General features: G+C 50.0%; 1 protein-coding gene across 1 annotated transcript in view; it reads left to right on the top strand.

The window, feature by feature from the left end:
* NCAN (neurocan) overlaps positions 1–21696 on the top strand; it is a 143234-nt gene that overhangs the window by 102801 nt on the left and 18737 nt on the right. The window contains exon 9 of the mRNA XM_029613553.1: positions 12830–12943. Within this exon, the coding sequence (XP_029469413.1) occupies positions 12830–12943 (114 nt within the window). The remainder of the gene's footprint in view (positions 1–12829; positions 12944–21696) is intronic.

The following is a 21696-nucleotide window of genomic DNA, read 5'->3' as shown; positions in this document are numbered from 1 at the left end:
ACGCGAGCGAGGAGCTGCTGAACATTGCTGGACCTTTTTAACACCTGCCTTTCCTGAATGCTTTTAGTGCAGTTTGCATCCCTCTGGCAGGATTAAAGTATGTCCCGGATTTCCACTTTCTTTCTTGTCAGCCTCCATTGCAGTGGCTTTAAATGTTTTGTGAGGATGGATGCGGCAGTCCCTTGTGCCTCACCCAGCGACGTGAAACCGTGGGACGTACGGCAGCGGTCGTGTTCTGACGGCGCTGGGCTTGCAGAGTTGCCAAGGAAAGCCCTGCCTAAGGCCCCTGGACACACTGCAGCCTTTAAAGCAGTTCCTGAGCCGCTGAGTACGTTTGCGTCTGTGGTGGGATGGGGGGGGGGGGGGGGGGGTTTCATCTCCTGCACAGCTCTGTGGAAACCAGCCTTGGCTAAACTAATTTAACTAACACGATCTTCTTGTCTGTTTGTGAGGAGAACTGAAGGAGATAGGTGGCAGTGGTGGAGGGTGCAGCACTAGAGACCTCGGTTGTCTTCGGCCTAACTGAATGTATAGCTTAGAAATCCTTGCTCTGCTTTCTAGTCACCGAAACCGATGACAAACCCCCCCCCCCCCCCCCCCCCCCCCAGCCATACAGCTCTGGCAGGCATATTCCTTCGTTCCAGCGCTGGCATAAAAGAGAATGAATGTCTCTCAGCACCTCCGGGGAATGTGTTCCTGAGCCCTTGACTGCGTGCTTGCACCTTGTCAATCGATAAATCATTGTGTTTATGCATTCGTCATCCCCCCCGAGCAGAGCGGGGCTGATTTTCTCATGACCGGAGACCACGCGGAGGGGAAACACATGGTATTCTGTGCACGACACTCGCACGTGGCTCCGTGAGGGTGGCCAGCCTGACAGCACCCGGCCTAGAAGAGGCTGCTGCAGTCCTGGCCGTGACCCGGGGTACGTTTCTGCAGACGTAGTGCGAGATTAGCGTGCGGCAGAGGGGAGCTGGACAGACAGGATGTCGTTCCTTTTAAAAGGAAGGCGGCGTTAAGGCTCTTCAGGTCGCAGAACTTAAGATCCTGCCCTTTGCTTCTGGATTTAATTCCTGAGAAGATATTACTGTTTACGTTGTTTGCAAGCTACCTGGCTGTTAGGAATGTAAGCAAATTGAGGGCCTTGCCTTAGTACTCGCCATGCAGGCGGGGCACTGATTCATGCAACGTGTGACTATAGCGTAGCATGGCTAGCCGAAGAGTGGCATCATTCCAGTGCCAAACATCTCCGAGACACATGTGCAGGATACTACTTCCTCTAGGGCTCATCCAGTGCCACAGGTGGGGTACCCAGTCTTAAGAGGGCCAAAAGCTTCCTCCTCGGGGGGGGGGCTGGAGGCCAGGCTGCTCCAAGGAGCAGGAAAAGAAGGCCTCAAGGGCAGGGCATCAGCTCACCTCCAGGTGCTGGATATTCATCCACTGGTCCAACAAGAATTAGTCACCTCAGCTCAGCTCCCAGCTGCAGCAGCAGCTATTGCAGCTGAAACAGGGCTTCGGTCCATCAAGCGAAACCTTCTTCAGAAAATCTTCGACGTGATCCGGAAGAGGGCACCAATTACCCTAAATACCCTACTGGGCAGGGATTAGTCACACAACAGAAACCCCCAGTGGGCCTGAACGTGACGGGGCAGCCTGCTTTACGCTTTCAGAAGCCGGGCTGGAGCTCTCCCCTCCCCAACTCCCAGAGTAATGAAGTGGCCCGGAGAACTTGCTCCGATGCTTGTCTGCACTGCTTTTCCGCCATGGATAAAATGTGCATATTTCAACTTTCAGTACTCCGTCTGAAACCCAAAACAACAAATGAAAAAAAAAAGCAAAGGAACAGGAGAAAACACATCATTATAACAAGCACCGAAGGGCCCCATAATTACTTCTAGTGACCTTTATGGCTTCTTGTAACCATGAACAGCTTCAACAAAGTGAATGCCTGAAAAGGAATTCCACAAACTGGTCTCCTTTTTGTAAAGAGTCCATATTCTTTTTTTTTTTTTTTTCGTTTTAGTGGCGATGTTCCTCTGTTAAAATCAGCAGAATGAGAAATATATTTCTGCTATGCAGTGGCGTAGGCCCACCCAACTGGTAGAAGCCTGTTGGAGCATTGCCGTCATGGGATCCCATCCCCGTGACGGCGAAGAGGAAGGCCAGAGCTGCAATGCCATCGTGGGAAATAAGCAGCAAAGGAAAAATGGGAAAAAGAGACCAGGACCAATTGATTAGAAAAATACAAAGATCATAAGAAATTGTCATGCTGGGTCAGACCAAGGGTCCATCAAGCCCAGCATCCTGTTTCTAACAGAGGCCAAACCAGGCCACAAGAACCTGGCAAGTACCCAAACACTAAGAAGATCCCATGCTACTGATGCAATTAATAGCAGTGGTTATTCCCTAAGTAAACTTGATTAATAGCAGTTAACGGACTTCTCCTCCAAGAACTTATCCAATCCTTTTTTGAACCCAGATACACTAACTGCACTAACCACATCCTCTGGCAACAAATTCCAGAGCTTAATTGTGCGTTGAGTGAAAAATAATTTTCTCAGATTAGTCTTAAATGTGCTACTTGCTAACTTCATGGAGTGCCCCCTAGTCCTTCTATTATCTGAAAGTGTAAATAACCGATTTACATCTACTCGTTCAATCAGACAGCAAAGGTAAACAAAAAATTATTTTGAGATTTTAGCAAGTGGAATATGCCATCTTTGGGAATGTGCATTTCTTATATTTTTGTATTTTGCTCTTTCTTCAGTATTCCACTGTTCAGAGTCTAGTTTCTCAGGCTTTCTATTTTGGTTTTGTCTGCAAGTTTCTGTTTCTAATTTGTAGTCTCTTATTTCTATATTAGGTAAGGGTCAGTCTCTGTTTTGCCTGTATGTGTGTGACTGGAGTGCAGTATTTCTGCTAGCATGTAATTTCTCTGTAGAGATTTGTAGCAGTGGCTTGTTTTGGTACTCCAGTAGTTGCTCCAGTATTAATGTTCTAGGGCCTGGTGTAGTATTTGCATTGCTGCTTTTCCATAAGGTTGCTGTTATTTGAATACTGAGAGTCAGTGCTGTGACTGTGTGGCAAGGTTCTAGATGCCTCTTTCTTTGCAGGAGTTTGTGTTACTTCATAAAATAGCAGTGGAGGGATATTTTTTGCTGAGGTGACAGCAGAATTTGAATTTGTTTTTTCCTGTTGGTTGTAATGTGAATTGTTCTAGCTCTGCTCTGCACCTGTTCTGATGATTGATGATATTTCATTGTAGTTATGAAGATTTCTGGCTTTCTCAAAGAAGATTCATGAAAGAATACATTAATTTTTGTTTTATTACATGATTGATTGGATCTGATTGTTTGGTTTTTCTTTGCTTTTTACATGATATACTTGTGCATTTATAAATTGCAAAAAATATAAAATAAATTAATACAGATTAATGAGGAATTTTTAATGCTAAGTGCTTCAAATAATTGAGGTAAATATTTTAAAGTTTCATGCATGATGCATAATAGCTGTTGCAAACTACTTAGAAAGCCATGGTAGGGTGCAGAATATGGCATTATTTATCAATAAGAATACAACTAGTAGGACTCAGACCTGCATGCCTACAGCCCACAGCCCACCCACGTTAGCCTTTTGCCCACTGCTGCTACGGTACTTTGCTGCCACGGATGGATCGGCTCCACTGAGTGCTATTCACCGATTGTGATGTGGTTGATCTAACTTGGTTACAGCTGGAAATTGGAGCCCAAGGAACAGACTTCAGTGCAGCATTAGCAAAAACAGGTGGCACCAATAGCATTCTGTCTGTGTCATCATTACAATTAAAGAACGCCTAATCCCACCACAATGGTGTCTACGTGCCATGCCCGAAATCTGATTAACCTTTTTGACTGGGGAACTAGAGAATTAGATGAAGGAAGAGCTCTTGATGTGATTAACTCGAATTTCAGCAAAGCTTTTGATACGGTGCCACATAGAAGGATCATGATTAAAATGAGAAGCCTGGGAGTGGGTCCCAAATTAGTGGAATGGATTACAAACTGGTTGACTGACAGATGACAGCATGTAATGGTAACTGAAACCTACTTTGGAGAGAGAATGGTGATAAGTGGTGAGCCTTGGCTCTAGGACAGGTCATGTTCAATATCTTTGTGAGCGATATAGCGGAAGGGTTAGAAGGTAAAGTTTGTCTTTTGGCAAACAACACTAAGATCTGCAATAGGATCTAAGAAAAACTCAAGGAGTGGCTGACGTTTTGGCAGCTGGGATTCAGTGCCACGAAGTGCAGAGTCATGCACTTGGGGTACGGTAATCCAAAGGAGCTGCATATGATCAATGTTGCGCCGGAGGTGGACCCTTGGGCCGAGGTGGGGTTGACCCAACCCATAGGGTCCCCACCGTCGGCAGGCGGAGTGGGCTGATGGACAGAGGCCAGCTGGAGCTTCACAAATACCAAACCTCGTTCCCCGCGGGTTGAGCCTTTAGGTGCCAGGGCCAGCTGGACGTAGGTGGGCCTCTGTATGTGGTCGATGAGGAGATCGAGATCAGCCCAGAGGCAGCAGAAGGGAGATGGTACAGTCTTACACTGGACAAGGTAGTGTCCTGGACACTCGGTTGCCAAAGGAACGTAGGCAGACAGGTGGTGCCCGAGCAAGAGCAGGCCGAAGCCTGAATAGACCAAGTCCAGGAAGTAGGCTGAAGAGGCGTCGAGGAACAGGCTTGAGCCAGGGCTGGCAGCAAACTGGAAGCAGTGGCAAGCAAGGCTGAGGTCTGATCACGGAGATAGTGAAGCGTAGTCAAACGATGCAGAGGTCTGGGTCTGGAGAGAGGCAACAGCGTAGTCGGGCAAAGCAGAGTTTTGGGCTTGGAAAGAGTCAATGGCGTGGTCAGGCAAAGCAAAGTCAAAGTCCGTGTAGGCAATCCGAGGAAAGGTGAAAGCAGGAACGTAGGAGCAAGGAGTCAGGAACCAGGAACAGGAAAACGGGAGTGAGACGAAACTCTCAGGAGGCAACGAGTACTCGACCAGCGAGGAGACCTGTTGCAAAGGCAAAGCTAGGGAGCGGAGCCCAGGCTTAAGTACCGGTGCTCCACTGACATCATCATCCGGGGCCACAGCTCGGTTCCCGCCACAGGCCCTACTTAAGCATTAAAGATGCGTGCGCCTAGGGAGAGGTGCGGCGCCGAGTAGCAGCGTCTCCGCGGGCTACACGGAGAGACCCGACGTGAAGCAATGGAGGTGGTGGCTGGATCGGGAACGCCAGGTACTGTAGCTGAGCTGGAGGTCCCAGGGGAGGTCCGAGGACGGAGCTGGCAGCCCACCACCGCCAGGGATGAGGAACCAAGAGCTGGAGTTACTACAGAGAGGTGAGAGGGCCATGCCGCGGGTCTGCCGCGGACAGCACGCATAACAATCAGGAGCGAAAGAAACCTTGGGTTGATAGTGTCCAGTGATCTGAAGGTAGAGAAGCAATGTTACAAGGAGGTGGCTAAATCCAAAGTAATGCTGGGCTGTATAAAGAGGCGTAACCAGCAGGAAAAAGGATGTGATAATGCCCCTGTACGGATCCTTGGTGAGGCCTTACCTGGAGTACTGTCCTCAGTTCTGGAGACTGTATCTCAAAAAGGATAGAGATAGGATAGAAGTGGTCCAGAGAAAGCCAACCAAAATAGTGTGGGGGTCTGCAATGAAAGACTTATGACACTGGAGAACCTAAATACCCTGAAGGAGAGAAGAGACAGGGGAGGTAGATAATACAGACTTGTAAATACCTGAAAGGTATAAATGATGCACAAGAATCAAACCTTTTCTGATGGAATGTAAGCTGCAGAACTAGGGGTCATGGCATGAAATTCCAAGGGGCTAAACTCAGGAAATATTTCTTCACGGAAAAGGTGACGGATGCATGGAACGCCCTCCCGGAAGAGGTGGTGAAGACAAGAACGGTGCTGGAATTCCAAAGGACGTGGGATAAACACAGAGGATCCCTCATGATCCTCAGTTGTACTTCTTGTTAAACTTCTATCATCCTCTTCTTTTACTCCTAGTTAGAATCATCCCTGTTTTATTGTAACTTCTTCTTTTTCTGAGCACTTGTTATAACTTGTTATAATTTGTTATAAGTTGTAATGTATACGCTCAAGTTATAGTTATGTATTGCTCACCCCTTGTTGTATGTAAACCGACATGATACGAACTCCGTGAATGCCGGTATAGAAAAAACACAAATAAATAAATAAATAAAATAAAATAAATGATGAAGGGATGGAAATGAAGAAATGGTGTAATCTGGGTTAACCTTAGGTGTAACATTTCTGCCTGGGACTAAGCTGCACGGAGCAGCAGATACTACTCGAAGCAACAGGCTGGGCAGACTGAATGGACTATTTGGGACTTAGTTATTTACACTTTCGAATAATAGAAGGACTAGGGGGCACTCCATGAAGTTAGCATGTGGCGCATTTAAAACTAATCAGAGAAAGTTCTTTTTCACTCAATGCACAATAAAGCTCTGGAATTTGTTGCCAGAGGATGTGGTTAGTGCAGTTAGTATAGCTGTGTTTAAAAAAGGATTGGATAAGTTCTTGGAGGAGAAGTCCATTACCTGCTATTAAGTTGACTTAGGGAATAGCCACTGCTATTAATTGCATCAGTAGCATGGGATCATCTTGGTGTTTGGGTAATTGCCAGGTTCTTGTGGCCTGGTTTGGCCTCTCTTGGAAACAGGATGCTGGGCTTGATGGACCCTTGGTCTGACCCAGCAGGGCAATTTCTTATATCTGCCACCATTTTCTATGGTAACTGTATTACATTCACACCTGTCCCACTACAGTGGTGTCTTACCCGCCACACATTAATTCACAAGGAAGAAGAAGACAGCCCTGGATTAATGAACCTGGATCAAAAAGGCCAAAGGGTAGAAACCCAAAGCCTTGGACCTAGGATAAGGTTTGAAATTGTACAGTAAAAGAGCAGAAACACAAAACAAAATCATACGATAAAATTAATGGGATGGATGTCTTATTGATCCTGCTGACACTATGCTGGGACGCTAGGTCAGTACAGCGTCAGATGGCAGAGTGTCCCCTAACACAATTCTGGGTCACTGAGACAGTGCTGGCTCAGAGGGCAGAATGTATCCTAAGACCAGGCTGCGACAGTGGGTTAGTACTGGGTCAGAGGGAAGTGTGCCCCTGTTACCATGCTGGCACGCACACTGGTTCAGTATTGGGTCAGGGATAAGGAGTGTGATATTGCCAAGTAACCAACACCACTTCCTACTGCGCACCCCTCATGCTCAGACCTCCCATCCTGGCAGGGCTGTTGCAAGAGTATTAGGTGCCCTAGGTGAACCTTCTGCCCCCTCCCTTCCCCTCCCTACCCCCGGGCATTATCGGGAGGGAGGAGGCAGGAGACAAAGGCTGTGGTTGGCAGTTCTTCTGGCTTCAGTCCTGTGTAGGCCTTAAAGGGAAGGAGGGAGGCAGGACCCAGCGACAGCACGGTTCTGTATTCAGTCCTGTGTGGACCTCATCGGTAGGTTGGAAGAGGTGCAGGAGGCAGAGGCAGCAGCTGTTTGTTGCTTTGGCTCTGCGTGGGCCCTGTCTAGTGGAAAGGACAAAGCAGCAGCAGTAGCAGCTCTTTGTTTCTTCAGCCCCATGCAGGCCTTATGGGAAGGAAAGACAAGGGGGAAGGGGCAGAGCAGGAGACAGCCTTGGTGGTTGGTTACCACAGTCCCAGCCTACGTGCCAGTGCTACCCCCCACCAAATGCTGGCACCTCAGGTGACCACCTCACTCGCCCAATAGTTAAGTTGGCCCTGCATCCAGGTGAGACCCTGCTTATTTTCTTTGATCTCGTGGGATCAGAGAGACCAGATTGATCCAGTTACAGCACAAATTTCAGACTTAATCCCTGTCGCAAACAGTGAAGAAGCCATTACCTAGACAGACACTTGTTTGAGTTGGAACATCCTTGACCTGTTGGAGTTGCTTGACCCTTAGGGTTATGGAGATAGAGAGCTGCTTTCTGTTTCCTGCTTTCTTTTCCATAGTGACGCGTCTGCTACACCAACGAGTGAGAAAGTGAACAAGGATCATTTTCTTCTGCTCGGGGCTCCGTCTCTGCGAACTTTCATCCTAGCAGATCTACAAAGGGCATCGACAGGGCCAAACGAGGAGGCTCCCAACGTGGGCAGCAGAGGAGCTTCGGTGCTCTGCAATTCCCACCCTCTGCAACTCCCCCTCAGGGTTGGACAGAGAAAAGCAGCGGATTACGGCTCTGTCACTGCCTTACTAGAAAAAAATGAAAGAAAATGATTGTTTAAAAAAAACAAAAACAACACAATAACAAATAAACAAAACACTCGGTGCAGTAAAGGGAAGAGCTCAACAACATCTAATATCTGCTGTAAAGTGGCAGCCACTTTCAGGCCGATACAGTACAGCGCTCCGGCGGAGCGCACTGTTAGCCCGCGATTGGCTGCGCGTTTTCGACGCGCTATTTTTACCCTTTTACAGTAAGGAGTAACAGTGCGTCGAAAACCCACGGCTAACCCCCCCCCCCCCCACCAAGCTGCACATTTTACTTTCAGAAATTAACGCCTGCCAAAAGGTAGGCGTTAATTTCTGCCGGCACCGGGAAAGTGCACAGAAAAGCAGTAAAAACTGCTTTTCTGTGCACCCACCGTCTTAATATCATGGCGATATTAAGTCGGAGGCCCCAAATTTTTAAAAAAATTTAAAATTAAAAAAAATTAAAATTAAAAATCGGCCCGCAGCCCACGTGTCGGAAGACAGACGCTCAATTTAGCCGGCATTCATTTTCCGAACCCGTGGCTGTCAGCGGGTTTGAGAACAGGCACCGGTAAAATTGAGCGGCGGCTGTCAAACTCGCTGACAGCCGCCGCTCCTGTCAAAAAGGAGGTGCTAGGGACGCGCTAGTGTCCCTAGCGCCTCCTTTTACCGCAGGCCCTCACTTAAATACTTGATCACCCGCCCAGAAGTGTGGCCTGGGCGCGCGTTGAGAGAGCGGGCGCTCGCCTCGGAGCGCCCGCTCTCCCGCGGGTTTTTCTGTATCGGCCTGTTTGTCGGTGAGGTGAGCCTTCCTGTAGCAGGCCTGGTATGCAATAGCAGTGACGTTACACAAGTGTCCAGAGTCCCTGGAGACTGTATATAAACCTTTGATCCCGAGTCCAGCCTCATTCTGTGCCATCTGAACCCAGTGAGGTCGTGCCGGTTATTCACCGTCCCGATGAAGGCAGCACAGCTCTCAAAGGCTGATCACAGGCATACTAAGTGTTGCCCTGCAGAAAGGTGCCCGCCCACCGGCTAACTGCCGAACCTTAGCCCAGAAACAAAGTTGTCAGCCCGACATACAGCGGGAAAGGTTACTCTGCCCGACCCTGCAGGCCCTCCACGTTCTGTCGCAGCTAAGAACCATCAAAGCAGACCTGCTGGGGGGATCTGTGTGACGGCGTGGGTCAGTATTAGCACCCAAAAAGACAGAGATGCGTCTCTGCGGCATGACAGGAATTTCAAGAGATTTCATTCTGCTAGTGAAAGGCTGTCTTCACCTGTTAATCCTCCTGTGAAGATTCAGCCGTATGACCTTCGGCAGCTCTCGGAACCCCCAAGGCACCACGCGCAGCTTTTAAACACTTGCAGATTTCATAGCTGGGCAGCAGATGTGCTTTTTACGCTCTACGACAAGTACCTGAACTTCGGTTTTCTGCCATAGTCATTGCTTTTCCAGACCACCTACAGATTCTTCCAAGGAGGGGGGGGGGGGCGGTCATTTCCTGAGTGGACATCATAAGCCACGCATCGGCCTTCCTGGCGTCCACAGCTCAAGCAGCTTTGCCCTTCTAGCGCTCACCCCTCTGCCTTCAGGCATTTTAAACTCTAAAGCATGGCGAGAAAGTGCCCACCAGGTATGCTTGAGATGGGAAAACGGGAGCCATGGAGGAGGATTACCGGGGGGGGGGGGGGGGGGGGAGCGTTTTAGTGCATATACACCTACAAGAAAATACAAACAAGCAGATGATTTGATTAGCTTGAAGAGTTTTGAGCTGTAACCGAAAAGCCGTCCGCTGCGGTCCAAACTGTTCAGCAAAACGGGGAGCCACTTCTCGTCCCCTCTTTTCCTCAGCAGGAACCGACGCTTTCCTTCGGTCCTGCTAGCTCCTTTAGGGAAACTTTGGGCTACCGCTTTGCAAGCCACTTAAGTGCATGAGGACAATTTTCAAAGCGTTCCCCTCCCCCACGTTAATGAACTGCTGTGTGGCTAAAGGTTCACACGGCCGTCGTTCCCGGGATTAGGTCAGAGGAGGCATCTTCAAATCTTCACTGTACCACCACCACCACCGCAGAACAATTAAGTGCCAGCGGCCACGCAGGCTTTGCATCCGCGGCGAGTTTCACGGTGAAAGCCCGCACGCGCCTCCACCGTGAGAATCTGCGCAAAGCCCGCGGGTGAGAAGACGGACGCAGTGTGACGACGTTCCCCTTTATCCTGCAAGTCTTTTATTTAAAATTGGCCTTCCCTGTTCCTCCTAGCAGCACACGTCAAAGTCTACACCCCCCCGCCCCGCCAGCTGTGGGTAAGAGCATGGAATGGAAAAAAAAAGTTGCCTTCCAGGGATGGTTTTATTTTTCAAACTTCTACAAAGCGCAGCGAGGTCCAAAACAAGGCGCATTTTACTCCTGACACCTCTGGCTTCACCCCCCGAGTTCCTGTTTGAGTGGCGTCTTTCTGTAACCCTCATTTCGGCGGTTGGGCCTAAAAGGCAGGGGTCACGTGGGGTCAGCTCTTTGTTCCCCTCTCCTTGTCACTGTCCGTAGGCCCCGGGGTTAGGTTCTTGCGGACGGAGGAAGGGAGCTGGGTGGAATACTCCTCCTGGCCTCAAGGGGTCGGGGGTGATCCTTAAACTCTCTGTGCTGGGGGGGGGGGGGGGGTTTCTGTCCTTTTCATGTGGAAAAAATTGTAAAGTGCCAACAAAATCCTCTGGATGTTCAGGCTGAGTGTTCAAAGGAAACTCTACTGTTGCAAATGGTGCAAAGCATGCGGCGGCACTTTTCCACGCCAGCCCTTGGCACACATCGGTTTGCTGTCACATGTTCTGCAGCTCTCCTCATCCTCTGACCTAGGCAGCCACAGCAAAATCTCCCAAAACAAGTCCAAAAATCCCATAGGCAACCCCAGGGCACCCGTCCTGGCCAGGAGATGTACCAGCAGGGTAAAGTCGCCCCCTTCCTATCCAGTGTAGGATCCCAAGCTGTGAGGCCAGAACAGGGGGGGGACAAAATGAACCCAGGAAAACAGCTCCTTCGCCCCTGCCACACCTAGCTAGGATGCCAGCTACATTTATACCAGCAGGGCCGTCTTCTTGTGGCTTTGTACAGTATGTAAAATGTGTGAGCTACCGTGAACTGCTCTGAAAGGTGCGGGCTGTACATTTTTTTAAATGAATAAACCTCTGTGGAGGAGCTGTTCTGAAACAGCGCACCCCTCGCTTCGCCACCTATCTCCTGTCCCTAGCTTTAAAAAAAAAAAAAAAGGATTTAGGAACTAAGCCCATAGAGTGTTGATTCCAAAGGGTTGACACCTAATATCATTTTTTTTAAATTTCTCATTGCAATTTGTGCTATTCATACTTTGAAATAACTGTTCTATTTTCTGCATTCAACCACTAGGGGACCATTGTTGAGAGAGAGAGAGAGAGGCCATAGTGTCCTCTCCCTAGACAGGTATTTGTATCCCTATGGGAGGCCCACCTAGTAACTCGAGGTGAGGGTTAGGTAATAGTGTAGGGGGTTAGGGGCCGCTTTGACATGCAGAGTGAGACATACGAACAGAACAGTGCTCTCTTGTGAAGATTTGGGCCCCAAAGATGAGATTTGGGCAAGGTTCTCTCAACCTAGTTTGATGGACTCTCTACCTGGGTAACAGCAAGCTAGGTGGAGAGAACATTGCCCAAATCTCATCTTTGGGTGAGTTTCCTCTCTCCAAAGGTCATCAAATCTTCACAAGAGTGCACTGTTCTGTTCGTACGTCTCACGTTGAATGTCAAAGTGGCCCCTAACCCCCTACACTAATACCTAAACCTCGAATTACTAGGTGGGCCACCCATAGGGACACAAATACCTATCTAGGAAGAGGACATTATGGCTAGTCTCTCTTTCTCTCTCCCCCCCCCCCAACACAAGCTATCACTCAGCTTAATGCTACCAGAAAAGGTGTAGTTAAAATTGCCATTGCATCGCACCATACCATATGGTGCTATTGCATGGGTTAACGGGGCTTTTCACATGTGAAAGCACATTTGGATAAATGACCCCCTTAGTCACCCATTATCACAAGACATAACCATTTCGGTGACATACGTTTAATCAAAATATTGGCAGGAAAAAAAAAAAAACAAAGCAAAGAAAATAGAACTAGGTGGTCAGTGGCTAATTTCACTCCATTATTGAACGGAATTCCCTAAACTTTCCCCACACTGAATATTTCTCAATACGAGCTATCTCGAAACGTTGCACACACCGGCACCCTACGCTGAAGGAACGCTTCCAATATTTAGCTATCCAGTTGCCAAAAAAATGGCTGAGAAATGAATATCTTGGATTTAGCAGGTACACATCAGTAAGCGCTGCTCTAGGGCCAGATCAGCCGAGAAGCCGCAGCAATCCTCTTCCTTCCTGGGTCTGGGAGTCGCCTGGCTCCCTCTGGCCCTACGGGGAGCTCCGCCATTCTGCGGCAGGTGGTGGCCACCGTGTTACCGGGAGGAGGTTCTGACGCGCACCCATCTCTCCCCCTCCCCTTCTTTCTTTGCCAGATCTCGATGACTGCCTGCCCAACCCTTGCCAGAACGGAGGCACCTGCATCGATGAGATAAATGCGTTCGTCTGCCTGTGTTTGCCCAGCTACGGAGGGACCATGTGTGAGAAAGGTCAGTGGGATTCCTGGAGGAGGTTCTGCTTGTGGAAAAAGGTAGATGCTGGCACTGTAAAGAAGCACAGTGCAGGGGCAATAACTTAATATGAAATGGTTGAGTTTTGGCTGTTCTGTGGGATGGGGGAGGGAGGAGGGGGTTTAAATCATTGACAGCACTGATTGGGGGGGTAGGCCGGTATTTTGGTGGGACATAGAGCTTAAACTGAAGGGGACCGTCGGGGGAATACGTTCTCTTTGTTTTCCAGCAGTGCAGCTACTTATGGGCCCCAACTCAAGTTCCTCTGTTTGGACACGTGGCTAAAATAAAGATATTCTGGGTGGAATAACAAGCCTTTGTTTCAAGATCCATGAGGGTAGTATAAAGGAAGAATCCCCTATATTCCCTTTTGTAAGCATTGTGGGAGCGAGGAGGTCGCGGGACTGGAGTAACTGAAGGTGACGTAGGGCAGGAGTGAGAAGCAGTGACAGAACTGGGTGAGGGTCTCGGGTCTGAAATAACAGGATATGTTGCAGGGCAGGAGTGAGGGGTGTATGGGGTGGGGGGGTCTCAGTACTGGAATAGCAGGAGGTGCTGCAGGGCAGGATTAAGAGGCGTTGGCAGAGTTGTGTAGGGTCTCAGTACTGTTGAAACACTCCCCACTGTGTCTCCAGCACAGGTATTTGGTATAAAAGTTAACTTTGGGGGCTGTAATGGGTTGCAGCAGTGGGCCTGCAGCTGCACGTAATGAGGCATAGGAGATCAATTACTGCTGGAGCTGTGGAGGAGGATGGAAACAGCCTGGGTCTCGCTGGGGGGAGGCTCACTGAAGCATGGGCCAGCCCTCCCCAGGCCCCCACAGCCTTGCCACTGAATCTCAATTAAACCTGGACTCAAGCTGCTCTCGTTGGCCTGGAAGGAACGAGGCAGGGGAGGGAGGTGGAAAGGTAGAGCCATGAAAAGATGTATTTATTGATCTGTTTTCTCCTGTGCTGTCCGTTTTTCTGTTTGAAGAGCTGAGTTCTAAGAAAATAAAAGAGAAAAGGCTGCCTGTATCTCTCCCTCTCTGCATGTCTAGAAAGCAGAGGGGGAAAAACAAAAAGAGAATCCTTAAATCAATAGTTTAAGGAAAGGGAAACGGGGGGTCGAGCATCCCTGAATCTCAGCAGCGTGGAAGGTCCTGAGGGTGGGCAGGGCCCTTGTTCTCTCTGCCTGGCTCTTGAGAATTCTGCATCCTTACAGCAAGCAGCAAAGAAATAAATACAAATATTTTTTTTTAAAAACCCCATCCCATCCCCCAAAAGGACAGGGATTTTACTCTCAAAGCCAGCTGGAGAGGTTGATGCAGACGTCCTGAGGTCCCCCCCTAAGGAAAGCGCAGGGTCTGCAGCTCAGATCGCTGGAGGTAAACGTGGCCGTCCGAAGCAGACCTGAGGCGGCCAGCAGCCTGTCCTCGGCACGGGCGCTGAGCATTTTCTTTTTCCGGTGTCCCAAGAAAAGCTATACCCCCACGGTTTCCCCATGGGGGGGGGTCCGCGTTGCGGATAATTGCCGGGCTTTAGCTTCCTTGGAATCCGGAGCTCTCACAGTGCTCACGCGAGGGGAGGGGGGGAGGGGGGCCGCGGTTTATCGACCCAGCTGCGAAGGTGCGGCACCCGACGACCTGTCACCTTCAGGATTCACGTGGTACCGGAGCAGATCCGAATCAAATCCGTGTCCTTTAAGGGGGGGAGGCTTTAAAATCTCGTGGACCTGCGTGCTAATTCAGGTCCGACAGACGGCGCGGGTAGAAAAGTGCCCGCAATATCGTCAGGGGGCGGAGTGCACGCAGGAAATCCCGCCCCGGTCCTCGGCAACCTTGCCTCGTTACTCCGAGAGGCAGCACCTGCGACGGGGAGGGAGGAAGACAAACGGGAGGCCTGGAGGAGGATTGCTGGGGCGGGGGGGGAGGCGTCTTATTGCGTACGCCTATCGGAAAACACAAACGAGCAAATGCGTCGCTTAGTTTGAGGAGTTTATGCTGTAACTGAAAAGCTGTCTGCCGGCATCCAGCCTGTTCGTCAGATTGGGAGTCATTTCTGTTCCCGCTTCTCTCAGCAGGAACCCATGCTTTCTAGTAAACAAATAAGCAAGGGTGTAGCTTGCTTATTGCGGCGGTTCCTACCCCTAACTAATTAAGCTAGATATTTCACTTAGATGCAGCTCCATCACTGCTCTCTGCATTAATGGTGGGGGTGGAAGGGAAATAGAACCAAAGGTTACTAAGAGCCAAGGGAAACAGATAAGTATGAGAAAGAAAGAAGTGCGAAGCTTGCTGGGCAGACTGGATGGGCCGTTTGGTCGTCTTCTGCCGTCATTTCTATGTTTCGATGTTTCATGCTGCTGGCTCCTTGATGCAAACTTTGGGCTACCGCCTTGCAAGCCACTTACGGCGGGAGGACAGTTTTTTTCAAAGCATTTTACCCCCCGTTAATCGAATTTCTGGACGTTGCTCTCCCTTAGCACATCTGTCCCTAAGCTTTTGCCGGCTGAGGGGAGAGGACAGGGAGCTTCCTTGGGTATTGCTTAGTTACCCGGGCAAATTCTTTTGACTGTTCCTCTTCCCCATGATTGATAGGGAAATCGCAGGGTTAGAAAACAAGAGAAGGATAGAACAAGGCAGGGGTAGAGAGAGAAGGGCACAGAACCAGCCTGATAAGCAGTCAGGTGCCTGCCAGAGTCTCTGGGCAGGGTATTTGGGTTCAGTGTCTGCGTTCGCCTCAGCACTGAGGAGCTGCACAAAGAGCGTGGGCTTTTTTTTTTTTTACAGCCCTGGGGGACTGCGTGCGTGGGAAATCAAAATGTCACACAATAGATGTGGCGCTCACGTACGTTTCTGCCGAAATGAGGCCTCTGGCAGGGGCCTTTCATGCTCTGTGTGTCACAGCAGCCGCACTGAGTCGCTAGGAGCAAAACCGCATTTGCTCTGTCCCCAGTATTGGGTCACTGTAGGCAGGAAGAAAAGTGCTGCCGCCGTTGTGTGCAGCAGGCTCGGTGGGGCCCGGAGCGGCTACATTAAGATGGCCTTTAATCATCTGAGCAAAGGCTGTGCCTGTCTCTCTCCCATACAAGTACCATGGCCCTCTCATGCCTCTTGCTTTAGTCTGGCTTTCTGTACAGTATATACATGCATAGGCACATGAATAAAGGTACAGGGCTTTTTTTTTTCTTTTCTGTATTATTTTGCCTCCCTCTTTCTTGTTGTTTTTTTGGTTTTTTTTTCCTCTGTCTCATCCTCTTCAGTCCTTGTGTAAAAAGCTGTGAAATCTTCCGCGGCAGGTAGAGAGCTTCTTAGATTTCTGCACTTCAGGTTTCCGTCTCTCGTTCCTGTTCTGCAGTAACGCTGAAGATGCTGGTGGGCAAGGACCACCCGGTTCTCCCGGTCTGCCAAATTCTTCTGGTCTTGACGCGCCCTCCCCCTCACTCCGTCGCACCTCACCCCGTCCACCAAACTGAAACCTTTCTGGCAGGTCCTGCAGGCCCAGCAGACTGGCGACAACCCCGGTGCTGTGTCTTGGCCTCAATCTCAGTATAACACCCCCCCCTCCCCCCGTCACCTCTCTCATCAGTGCCAGCCCGTGACCAAGGTCTGCAACGCAGGCACCGCAGATAACCAGCCTCTTTTTTATATATATAATCATGACTCCTTAGCATAAACTCTTCAGCTGGAGAGAGAATCGTTTTATTTGGTAATTTCCTATAAACAGCTGTTACCTGCCTTGGTTTTCTCTTCCTAGGCTTAATTGCTTCTTTGGCGAGGCCGGGGCAGCAGCTGCCGCCGCCACTGTCACCCCCCAGTGGCCAGGCAGACGCCAGGGCACCAGGCTGCCAGGAGGAGGCCTCAGTGCATCCTGCGCACCATGAAGGGACACGCCAAAGGAAATAAGCAGTATTTTAGCCCGGGTGTAAGAAGGGATCATGCGTTAGCCAGGCCAGTGGCGACCACCCATAGCTGAGGAATGGGACCATTGCCCAAGGGGAGGGGGTCACCATTTCCTCTGAGCACTGACCAAAGCACACAGACGCAGGGAATTCCCACCTGTACCCATGAAGGGCCTGATGCTCTAAACTCTTTTCCTGTGGACACAGAAAGGGGTGCAAAGCCGTAGTGACTCATGTCCCAAGTGCACTTTGTGGGAACCATGGCTCTCCTGCATTTCCCTGGAATAAGGACTTCCACCCTAGCGCACAGAGAGCTGTGAGGTTCCCTGGTTCAACGCCCCCCCCCCCTTACTGCGGGACAAAACCATTCAGAGTTAGGGTTTTTGAGTCTCAAGATTTGCCGGAGATAAACGGCTCTCTAAGGACGACAAGTACCGCCTCCGAGGTTGCTCGTGTTTTACACCAGCGTCTCTAGGCACGGCTCAAGATCTTCCTCTCCCATTCTGAGCCCTTTAATGGTGAGATCCTGCCTGCTGCAGAGTCCTCTAGCTCCTGGCAGCTGTGGTCTATCCAGTTTTATTGTAGTTTGTGTAACTTGGGTTCTTTATTTTCCAGTAAGCAATAGTCACCTTGGTCTCTATGTAGAAGTACAAGTCAAAGCAGCGGGGTAGATAAAGCTGCATTCCCGCTCATTAAGCCTGCTCCAGCTCTCCCCTCACCGTGTTTTAGTGATCGGTGTGGGCCGTGTGGCACTGCAATGTGCTTTTCCCTCCGCACTGGGGCTTCAGCGTCTCGTTCATCTGCATTTCAAATAGGTCAAGAGCCCAGTTTTGCAGCCTCTGTCAAGTCTTAGAGAGACAGGTGAGTTTTCAAAAGAGTTGCACATATAAATGTAACATACTATTTCAGCAATTTTCAAAAACTTAAAATGGGTAAAACACATTGACACGTCACTGGAATATATTGTAGCAATCTTCAAAAGCCCTCTTACATGGATAAAGCCCACTTTTCAGCATGTAAATGCTTTTAAAGAATCAGGCCTAGAGAGCGAGCCGCAGCTTTCTGGGACCCTTCATCGTAAAGGAACCTTAGCCCCTGCTGTTCCAGGAACACTCATCCCTTCTGCAGAGTCAGTGCTAATTTCATGGCACAGGTGTTGGAGGGGTACTCAAGACTTTTGCAAAGCCCCTTCTGCTCTGCAAGAATCTCTGCTGCTCTGTTATGCCACATGGGACAGGCATCCTGCTATCCTAAAGTTAGCTGAATCCTGGAGGCTTTAAATAGAGCTTCCTCTTCGTCCTGCCAGATCAGTCTTCACAGTGGATTTCATCCTCCTACCAGCAGAGGGAGGCAGAGTTCCAGACCTCTTCCCTGAGATTCTCTTCTATATAGGCTGGTTCATCAGGAAAGGAGTCAATAGTTCTCTGACTCAGCAGTTACTAGATGGAGCTGATTTGGCAGGAAGAATTGGCAGGGACGATGGCCTCCCTGAGGTTGTGTTCCCCAGAGAAGTGCCAGGGCCAGGTTGAGGAACTTCTCTTTGGGATGACGGCCCTCCTAGGGTCGCTTTTTCTTCCTTCCACCGGGTGATCAGGTTGACGGCTTTGCATTTCACGAGCAGCAGAAAAAGAAAGGAGAATGCAATGGCGGCGGTAAGTAGGCCTAGCGCCTAATACCGCGAATCTGGCCTGAAGTCCCCTGAACTTCTGTCCTGAAGATTAGATATGGAAAGGCGCAGGAGGTGCCTCAAGTGCAGTGCGCGGCATGTCCCCACAGTCGCAAGCTCCTTCTGCCGCAATTGTGACAGCACTGCAAAAAATGCCGCAGCAGAGGGCAGTGAGGGAGACCTGCTGGTGGTTCTTCCTCAAGCTAGCCCAATGCCGCCTGCAGCCAAAGCAGAAATCGCTGCTGGTCAAGCTCCCGCCCCCTCTCCAGCTGCTTCAGAGGAAACAACGGATAGGGAGGGGAAGGAGTTCTCAACGGAGTTTGTGCTATTGATGCACAAGGCCTACAGGGAGATGAAGGGGAAGCCTATTGGCTCAATTGGCCCCAAAGGGAAATCCCCCCGAAACACTCCCCTCTACAGGGAAGAAGTGGAAGCTGGACGCCAGAGAAGGGGGAGAGGCTTTGGCCCTCAAAGGGACCGGTTTCAGATGAGCCAGAAGGCTCCTCCCAGGGGGAGGCCTTGGAGGAGGTCGAAGGAGAGGAGGATCTGGGGCCAGAGGAGGATCTGGGGCCAGAGCAGGATTACTTGGCGGTCCAGTTATTTAGGGCACGTAAATTAGGAGCCCTTATCTCCAAGGTCTCTCAACTCCTCAACTCTTGGAGGAACAGCCTAGAGACTCTGGGCCGAAAGGCAACCCTATCCTCATAGGCATTAAGAAACCAGCAAAGGGTTTTCCCATTCACTCCGCAATCCAGGACATGATTGCGGTGAAGTGGACCACTCCAGACCTAAGACTACTGAGCAGGAAGAATATAGAGAAACTGTACGGATTGACCAGACAGGGAGAGAGAGACTCTATTTGCCCTCCCATAGTAGATGCAGCGGTGGCGGCAGTCTCCAAAAAGACTATCATCCTGGTCAAGGGAGGTGCGAATCTCAGGGACCTGCAGTACAGAAGGATTGAGACGCTGCTCAGGAAGGAATGCGAATTAACTAGTCTGGGGCTGTGTACAGCAACCTGTGGGGGATAGACAGTGAAGACTTTGCTCTGCACACTGCAGCTACACCCACAGGTGGGTCAGACAGAAGGATCCAGTAAACCGGACATGGCCCAAGCAGAGTCTGTGGCAGCCTATGTGGCTGATGCCCTCTATGATCTCATTAGAATCACAGCCAAGCAGGTCACCCCAGGCGTAATGGCCAGGCACCTGCTATGGCTAAAGAACTGGGCAGCAGAAGCTGCATCAAAGGCCAAGATGAGAAAAACTTCCCTTTAAAGGGAAATTGCCCTTCAGAGAGGATCTAGAAACACTCACGAAGAGCCTAGAATCTAAATCTCTGAGAATGCCAGAAGCAGGAAACTGCAGAGAGGTGGCACTTGTAAGCAGTGGCCAGGGAGAATAGAAGCCCAAATGGTCAAGGTTCCAGCCTAGTAGGGAGGGCAGGTCACGTAGATAGCCCTTTCTGGGGGCAAGGCATGACTCCAAAGACACTGGGCAACAAGGGAATACAATGATGGTACAAGGGTCCAGTCGGTACTTCCACAGGTCGAAGGCAGACTGAAGGGGTTTTATCATGAGTGGGCTTCAGTAACAGACCGCTGGGTGCTCAACATTATAAGAGACGTTTATTACCTGGAATTAAAGGGCATCATAAGGGAGCGGGGAAAAGACAGGCAGTCCAAGACTCGGTGGCGAGGCTGCTCGATCTCAAAGCAATCATCCCCGTCCCCAGCCAGGAGAGAGGAAGAGGCACTTACTCTATATTCTTCACAGAACCAAAAAAGGATGGGTCACGCTGCACTGGACCTCAAGAAAGTAAACCAAGCTTGGAAGATCCCGTATTCTAGGATGGAATCCTAGGGAACGGTCAAAGCATCAGTAAGAGAGGGCAAATTTCTCTCCTCTCTGGTCCTGATGGAAGCTTAGCTACACATGCCTATGCGGGAAAGCTTCCAAAAGTGCTTGCATTTTGCAGTCCTGCGGCAGCACTACCAGTTTCATGCCCTTCCCTTTGGGCTGACAGTGGCACCAAGAATCTTCACCAAGGTGGTAGCAGCCTCTTTACGCAAAGAAGGAATCAAGGTCCATCCGTATCTGGATGACTGCTAATAAGAGCAGATACAAGGCAGGAAGGGATCTTGGCAACAGAAAGTCATACAACAGCTGGAAAGCTAGGGGTGGATAGCAAACAAACTAAAAAGCCATCTATGCCCATCCTAGGTGCTCAAGTACCTGGGAGCCCTCTTCGACACAAACAAGGGGACACTGGTCCTACCGAAAGAGAGAATAGCCAAGTTGCAACAGCAGGTGGATGCACTGCTATCCACCAAAGAGCCCAGGGCAAGATCCTACTTGCAGGTATTAGGGTCGATGGTAGCAGCCATTGAAGCAGTAACCTGGACAAAAGCACACATGAGGCCACTACAGGAATACCTCCTGGCCAGAAGAGCTCCGCAAAATCTGTATTTCAAGCGAAGGCTTTCACTGCTGCTCGATGTAAAGGAAAACTTCCAGTGGTGGTAAGTGAGGGGCAACCTGGCCAAAGATTCCAGTTTGGAGACCCCCAGTAGATCCTATTGATAACAGATGCCAGCAACAGGGACTGGGGTGTGCACTGTGATGGATAAGTGTCACAGGGGTTCTGGTTCCAGCAGCAGAAAAGAAAACTCTCCATAAACAGGTTCGAGACCAGAGCAGTCCGCCTAGCCCTAATCCACTTCAGAGCAAATTTGGAAGGACACCCAATCAGAATCCTCTCAGACAATGCCCGACAGTAGCCTATATCAACAGGCAGGGAGGAACCAGGAGCCCACAGGTGGCAATAGACATAGCCTGGCTAACAAAATGGGCAGAACTCCACCTCCGAGATATCTTAATAGCCCTCACAGCAGCCATGGACAATTTACAAGCAGACTTCCTAAGCCGACAAAAGTTGGACCTAGGGGAGTAGGAACTGTCGGGGGAAGTCTTTCAGCAAATAACCCATTGGGGTTATCCCCAGTGGGGTCTAATGGCCAAGAGATGCAATACCAAGGCAGGCACCTTCTTCAGCAGGAGAAGAGAATGGGGGTCCAAGGGAATCGATTGGTTAACCCAGGAATGCCCCACAAATCCCTTCTCTACATTTTCCCCCTGGCCTATGATAGGGAGAAACCTGCACAGAATTGTGAACCATCAGGGAC

The sequence above is a fragment of the Rhinatrema bivittatum genome, chromosome 8 (genome assembly GCF_901001135.1).
Source record: "Rhinatrema bivittatum chromosome 8, aRhiBiv1.1, whole genome shotgun sequence".
NCBI classification, from domain to species: domain Eukaryota; kingdom Metazoa; phylum Chordata; class Amphibia; order Gymnophiona; family Rhinatrematidae; genus Rhinatrema; species Rhinatrema bivittatum.
This window is presented reverse-complemented; position numbering and strand designations above follow the sequence as displayed.